The sequence below is a fragment of the Helobdella robusta genome, assembly GCF_000326865.2.
Source record: "Helobdella robusta unplaced genomic scaffold HELROscaffold_6, whole genome shotgun sequence".
Lineage (NCBI taxonomy): Eukaryota > Metazoa > Annelida > Clitellata > Rhynchobdellida > Glossiphoniidae > Helobdella > Helobdella robusta.
The window spans coordinates 1,091,559-1,099,740 of record NW_008705330.1 but is presented as its reverse complement, the minus strand read 5'-3'; the positions used below and the strand labels follow the sequence as shown (position 1 = coordinate 1,099,740).

General features: G+C 31.0%; 2 protein-coding genes across 2 annotated transcripts; one reads left to right on the top strand and one right to left on the bottom strand.

Moving 5' to 3' along the window:
* Positions 1-375: 375 nt before the first annotated feature.
* HELRODRAFT_164050 (hypothetical protein) lies at positions 376-2,236 on the top strand (the record flags this gene model as incomplete). The annotated part of the gene is made up of 3 exons (XM_009029100.1): positions 376-568; positions 1,656-1,718; positions 2,172-2,236. The coding sequence occupies 3 exons, from the start codon at positions 376-378 to the stop codon at positions 2,234-2,236; spliced, it is 321 nt and encodes a 106-aa protein (XP_009027348.1).
* A 784-nt stretch (positions 2,237-3,020) lies between these two features.
* Positions 3,021-7,958, bottom strand: HELRODRAFT_164049 (hypothetical protein; the record flags this gene model as incomplete). The annotated part of the gene is made up of 4 exons (XM_009029099.1): positions 3,021-3,062; positions 4,908-5,112; positions 5,674-5,788; positions 7,919-7,958. The coding sequence occupies 4 exons, from the start codon at positions 7,956-7,958 to the stop codon at positions 3,021-3,023; spliced, it is 402 nt and encodes a 133-aa protein (XP_009027347.1).
* Positions 7,959-8,182: the final 224 nt, after the last annotated feature.

The following is an 8,182-nucleotide window of genomic DNA, read 5'->3' as shown; positions in this document are numbered from 1 at the left end:
ATGAATGAACACACACAAACACACATTTGAATGGACACATACAAACACACATATGAATGAACTCATACAAACACACATATTAAATGATCAAGCAGCTGATATTTTATTGAAAACCTACATTTTTCGTCATAGCCGGATTTATTTAACTCTGATCTTTATGGCAGTTGTTGTTGCGTTACAATGCTAGTTGATTCAGTTTTAGTTCATCATCCTCCTCGTCGTCGTCATCTTCGTTGTCATGATCATCATGATCATCATCATCATCGCCGTCATCATCATCATATTTATCATCACCGTTTTAAATTTTGTTAGTTCAATCAATCAATCAATTAGCTTATAAAGCGCTATTTTCGCGATGTTCAACAGCGCTCCTCAATGAATTTTGAAAACAGATGGGTCTTGAGATCCGCTCTGAACTTCGCAAGTGATGGAGAAGTAGTCAGAGAAGTAGGTAGAGAGTTCCAGAAAAAAGGACCAGAAAAAGCAAAAGCAGATTTGGCAAAAGAGTGTTTAACACGAGTTAAGAAAAAGCGAGAAGAAGAAGACGATCGTAAACCGGGGCGTTTAGGTTCAATTAATATATCTGATAAATACTTAGGAAATAATTTAGACTGAGACTTATATATGCAACGTGCAAATTTTAAAAATTATTCTATATTTTATAGGTAGCCAGTGCAAGAGAACAAGATATGGAGATATATGAGAAAAAGAAAGGGGCACGAGCAACTAGACGAGCAGAGTTAAAAGCTTTACTTAAAGGATAGAGTATAGAGTCAGGAAGACCATAGTAGAGCGAGTTACAATAATCAATCCTAGATAAGACTAACGAAGTAACAAGAAGGAGAAGAGTAGGATCATCAAGAAAAGGCAAAAGTTTTTTTATTCTACGTAGATGAAAGTAAGAGCTTCTAGCAACACTATTAATCTGAGAAGAGAGAGACATAGTAGAATCAAAGATAAAACCTAGACTACGAAACTTATGAGAGACATCAAGAGTTTTAGAATCAGGTAAGATAATAGGAGGAATAGTAATAGAGTTTTTAGATTTATTAAAACAAATTAATTCAAACTTAGAAGGATTAAGTTTAAGACACATAGAGTCAGACCAAGCAATAATTGAAGAAAGACATAGAGATAAATTATGAAGAACACTATTGAGATTAGATGGAGGAAAAGAAGTATAAATGTAAGAATCATCAGCATATAGTTGCTTATAGCTGTTTGATAATATGATATTTCAGTCATTATTTAAACTTATACAACATGAAAATTAAATAAAACAGTGAAAGTAATTGAAAATAACTTCTTTTTATTGATGATAATGTTTTCCCATGTTTCTTTTTTTTACAATTGTGTGTCTTCAGCTCTCATGTCACGTGTCACAAATCACGTGATATGTGATTTAGAATAAGAACAGACAACAAATAAGAAGGTTAAATGTGCTGTTGTGTGTTGTCGAGTGTGTTTGCCTGTGTTGATGTGTGTGCTGTTGTGTGTATTGCTGTGTTGTCGTGTGTTGTGCGTATTATGTTGTTGGATCGACGCATCTTATTATTTCAACGTAATTAAAACATATGGCGTACAGTGGGTTTGGACCATCCCACCGTCTTGATTTAATTAATATTATTATCACAATTGAAACTTAATTTAAACAGATGTGGATGTTGAAAAATGTAATTTGAATGTTGAAATAAAATTTTTGTGCCGATGCAACAAAGGTTGGCTCGCGTAACATCCTGTCTCTTGTTTTCAGCACCTGGAGGTCTTTGACGCCATTGCACGCGAACCACGTCATAATTTTCATTCATCATTGTTGCCACATTATCATCCTAATATCATTATTTCTATTCATCGTCATTATCGTTACCGCCATCATGATCATCATAATCATAACCTTCAATATAGACCATCAAATATCTTTAATGTCCTCATCATTATTATAAAAGCATTTTAATATCGCGTCTTCGTCATCATTATCATCGTCGTCGTCGTCATCATCGTCATCTTGTTGTTGATGTTATTAGTGTTCTTGTTATTATTGTTTATATCAATAGTATAACTTTTCATGTACTTCTTCCAAAAAAATGATGCTGTCATGTCAATCATGTCAATTATTAAAATTACATCATAATATTATGACGTCACATCATTACAACATCACATTAACGCAGCACATCATCACCCCAGCATCACCGCAACACATCAGAGCAAAACAGCGTACCACAACACACCATAAAACTTTCTTCCTTATAATAACTTCATCATCATCGTCATCTCCATCATCAGAGCATCTTTGATATTCCAATAAAATCATTTCAATTGATTGTATTAGCTCATCGATTCCTGGCGACAAAATCGTTCTCCGCAATTCAAACTCTCCATCTTTTCCATTTTAAGCCACTTGAGTTCTCACAAGGCATGCACACAACTTGCGAACAAAATTGATGTCAAAAAATTAAAACAGAAAACTGCAAGTTGATTTATAATTAGAAACTAAATGAATATAATGATCGTTGTGTGTGTGTGTGTGTGTGTGTTTGTGTGTGTGTAAAAATCTAAAAAGACTGGGAATTTTATTGTGGTGATTTTATTGATGACAAATTTGTAGAAAGGTGTAAGGTATTGATCGTTAATATTTTGTACCAAGAGGAGTGCAAGCATGCATATATGACATACATACATACACACACACACACACTCACACATACACACACACACACACCACACACACACACACACACTCACATACATACATACATACATACATACATACATACATACATACATTTATTCATACACGAAAATACATATACGCATTCACATGTGCATACACAACAGGCGTGGCACGTGTTGCGCATCGATGTGTCAGGTAGTGAACTCACGACACTTATTGTTCATGCTCACATGTTCATTTGTTCTCGTGCATGTTTGTACTTCAACTGATTGTTTGCGTTTCTAATTGCACTCAATGTTAAAATATTGTTTAGTACAGTTCGGTCATGTCTGTTGCTTCATTTCGTTCACAAGTTCTTCTTGGATGCTGTGTTATTTGTTGATGATGGCTACCGGATGTTGTGTTGTTTGTAGTGGATGTTTGAAAACAATCTGAAAATTAAAAAATCACAGCGCCAAAATGTCAATTTATTTTTAATAAAGCTTGTCTCATTTTTTTTTATCTTGAATAGCTTAAAAATCTAACATTTTCTATTTTGAGTTTTTAGTTATTTTTATTTATTATTTGTAAACTTTTACGTTAAAAATATTTGATTGTATTTATTTATCCATTTTTTGTTTCAATGAAAAAATGTAACGCTGAACTTCACAAGAGCTGTTTGCAAACAAACGAATCACTATTGATTTGATATTTATATCAGTATTTTTATTTCCTTCCATTGTTGAAATTTTTCAAGTTTAAATCGCTGATGACTGATGAATGTTACAGCACAAAATCGACAAAGTTTTAATTACAATGTGTATGCAAATGTGTGGAATAACTTGAATACACTTCTATAATACACCAATAATATAAACAAATTTGCATCATGTACCAACTATGTGCATTCATATTGCCATCAAAATATCTCTCACTGTTTTCGCCAGTACCACAACCACCACCATCACCTCCACCATCATTCTCATCATTATCATCACCACCTTCATCATCATCATTATCATCACTGCCAATTGTTTAATTTTACTCACTACGACACCTCACCATTCATGGTGATCTCAACAACCATCACGCATCATTGCCAGCGCAGTCATCATTATCATGACCAATTCCATAATTTTGCCGACATCGTCGCCGTAAGATGATCTGAAGAATTAATGTCTTCTCTATGAGGCAAAAAGTTCATTAAAAGCAGCATAAACAAACATAAGCAGAGTAACGAAAAGATAATAAAGAGGAGAGAATAATTGGAAGTTTACATTCCAACCTGGAATATTTAACAAGTTTTTATGCTTTTAAAAATTTTATGTCTTCAGTGGACCATTACAAAATGTATCATCAACATATTATTATTTTCTTATTGTCATAAAGTATGTTAATAATTTCTTTTACTAAATTTTAAAAATTACACTTTCAAGTGTCTATTTTGTTTTAAATGAGACGCATATTTTCAATTTAAACAAAACTGGGATCGATCTTATCGCTCTTCTAAAAATATTATTCAACATCAGCAATGCATTAAGCTGTTATCAAGTTGAGTTCTTATTTATATAAAACTCAAAAAAAAATCGTCAAATATAACTGTAATTTAAATTTTCAAAAAAAAAATTATCTGAATTTTTTTGGTTTCAAATTGTTTCTAATTATTTTGATTTGGGGTAACAAATCGCTTTTATAGAATTATCATAAAATCATATATCCTATTCAAAAAGACAATAACATTTTCACACAGCCTTCAAAAAATAAACATTGCAAATTAATGCAGACATTTATATGATTGTTTTGTGGTATTCTTAACTAGTTTCCAAATTATTTTCAAGTGAGTGAAAGTTTGTAAAAATTGTAAAGCAAAAGTTGAAAAAAATTTTCGAGTCAGAAGTCGAAGTCGGGAGTCTGAATATTTTCAATTAAAAAGATTTAAATTTTGATCCCACAACAAAACACTGGAACATTGGCAACAATTTAACATATAAAAATCGCACCTTACAGACAGAACCGGATTAAGGCTTTGTTAGACATATTTTTATAAGTGGCCTGAAAATATATTACAATACAGTACAATACAATATTTTATTTGACCTCCAAAAAAATAAATATACTGTATCAAAGAGTTTCAAAGTTAAATAAGTTTAAAAGGTAAATAAGTAATTTTGTGATAATAATTACAACTAAAGTCAATGCAAAATATTTTCATTTCCGATTGCTTCCATGTCCCATCGTTTCCCACCTGACTGACCTGAGAATGAGATGTTAGCGGGGAATCGTCAGTAGTAGTGGCACCACCCCTGGCACCGGCACCACCACATTCACTAGCACTAGTAGCATTCTTCTCCAGGACAGGGAAAAATGAAGTAACTTTATGTGTCTTGTTAAGCAGCAGTCCATCTTCATGACGTTTCTTCTTTTCCAACACTTTTTCTCGTTCCCAGCCACCTTTACGCCTGGACAATGACATTAATCTAGATAAGGTTTAACATCAACTAATAGCAGAGTATTAATATTGAGAAGTTGTAACTTAATAAGCTGCGAATGAAACTGATTTATGAGAATTCTGTTTTATAAATTTGAAATATAAATAATTACATAAATAATAACATATCAAATAAAAAATTTAAACTTTAAATCAGATTTAAATTTAAACCTCCCAGGTACTTTCAAGCTGTTAATATGTCTAACTAATAAATGATAATCATACTGTAAACAGAGAAACACTGAAATGAATTGTGAGTAATTAATTTAAACTTAAATTTGCTTACTCTTATTACTCTTGAGATTTAATGCATATTTTGGTTGGCTGGATACTATATATTATAGTTCTAATCTAAGGTCAACTAAATGTAGAAGAGATTCCTAAATAATAAAATACTTCAGTCCTAAACAATAAAATAAACTGATGCAGTACCTACGGATTTTAAAATATGTGTAAATAAACGTGTTTACCGTCTATTATATTTATAATAACACTGACGCCTGTTTGCATAGAATATGAAGTCAAAACTAACTTCTGACGAGAAAATGCTTCTACTTTTTTGCCCCTTCCTAAGCCTACTTTTTGTGGCCCTAGTCTATTTTTTGCCCTAATGCACGTGCCTTGTTTGCCTAATGGTTTTTCCGGCACTGCTTACAGTATATGTAGTTGTTTAAGAGCTTCAAAATTGGGAGTGCTTGCAGAATTTTGTCTGCTTTTGTGAAAACTTTTTTTCAGCTAGCGTCTACTTGGTGATATATCAATTATGCATATAACCATATATGCTGAATCATATAGGAGCTATTTCATATTTAACAGTATTGTTGGAAGTTGGATGCGTATGGAAAAAATTAAAAAAAGCGATTTAACATCTTCTGAATCGATATCTATTCAAATTATTTTGCTCGTGTGGATATCTTAGTGTATATGGTTAAAGTTATAAACGATAGTAATTTTTAACGGTTATTATTTAAAAAAAAATATTTAAGTTAAAAATATAAAATAATGTGGGTTGTGTTTGTTTAGCGATTTTCTGATACGACACTACGGATGTGAATACATTTAATTAACGTTTAACCAACGGTGTGGTGAATTGCAATTTTAAGTGTTAAATTAAACTTTTGATAGAAATAATTTTTTACTAAATATTAATTTTGTAATAATCAGTTAGGCAAATAAAATTGACTTGAATATGTTTAAATTATTCCACTTAGACTTACGGTTAAATAAATGATACAATATTTGAATTAAAAAACAACAAACATTGAAATGGTTGAACGTAGTAAAGTAGAGTAAAAGAAAAACCAATATTCCTGGTTGATTTGTTAACAAAAGCTATTAAAACAACAAGTCATAATTTTTAATTTTATTTAGTTGTAATTGCCGAGTTATAAACTTTCTTTCAAATTTTGTTCGAATAAAACAAAAAATGATCGGTAATTTACTGCTTTCGAGTTTTGTTGAGATAATGTTTTGATGCTATCCTAAAAAACGAAGATACTTAGTTCACCCTATGTTATATCAAAAAAATTGCGCTATGTTCCATATACGAATCAAGATATATGCATATAACGCAAAACAATGAAATGCAATTGATGAATAGAACATAGAATATGACATCAATCAGTTTGCAAAGCATCGAGCAATAAATGAAATACTGCCAAAATATTAGAAAATTTGTATAAGTATAAAACAAATCAAAACGCTACTTTCCAAAATTGTAAGTCTAAGTTTATTTTTAAAAGATTTAAAATAAAATTGATAAAAATTGAATAACATCAGTTTTACATCAGTTGTGGTCAGTAAATATTAGAATATTTTTTTACCTATATCTACTAATTTATAAAATATAAAAAGTTTATTATACAATTTTTGTTTTAAATAAAGATCCCGAATTTGACAAAGATTAATTATGCGGTTTGAGAGGCATCATTATAAACTTGCACTCCGCCAAAAACATTTCCTAAATACAGAGTTCTCCTATTTTTAATTGTCATTATTTTTAGAATATTGTGAATATTTTTTTTACTTTGGTTAATAAGAGTTTTTCATGCAGTTGCTTAATGAATTTTTCAATGCATGCCGCAGACTTACGTGAAATACGTTATGATGCCTAATATTTAAATATATATTGTTATAACCGCTGCAATGATCAAATTGCGATATAATATTTGTTATCCTAATTAATGTCATTTTTGCTATAATTGTAATTTTTGGATTGTTAATAATTATAAAAAGATATTTGTAATCTTTCCATCATAAAAATCCACCTTGGAAGCCTACATAAGCTCCTGCGGCGATACAAGTTTCCAGTCAGGTTTCTAGTGAGGTCGATTCGAAGTTGTAATTGGGATTTGTGTAGTTACTTGGATTAGTTTAAATTTTCTATTACTCTTGACATTCAAATAAACGTTCAATCAATTTACATTTGAAGCATACTGAATAACGAATACTTGACGATTGTTGGAAGCTACAACTCTGGTGTTGGAAATATAGAGATTTTTGAAGTTATAAAACTGGTGTTGGTAGTAACGAGCGTTCAAGGTTACAACAATATAATACAGGATGAAAAGATTGAGTACAGTTTTCAAAATGTGATGATGTAAATAAATTAGAATGCATGTATATGAAACAGAAGCTAGCATTAAACAACATTTACTGTGGAGTACATGCATTGATGTAAGATGTGCATGGAGTGAGCAGACTGACATGCAAAAATAAACAAAATCATCGACAGTGCCAGATAATGGTTTGATTGTTCCACTGGTTATGAGTGACACCTCTAATCAATGCGGCAGAGTTATTAAGTGCACCCGCCATGCTTCGCACAAACAAATACATACACACAGAAACATACATACATACCATACATACATACACAAACATATATATAAACAAATATATACATAAACAAACAAATACATACATTCACATACAAACAAAAATACACAAACACATCCAAAACAAACAAACGAATATATACGTAAACAAACAAATATATACGTCCATGCGTACAAACAAACGTACATACGTACAAACAAATG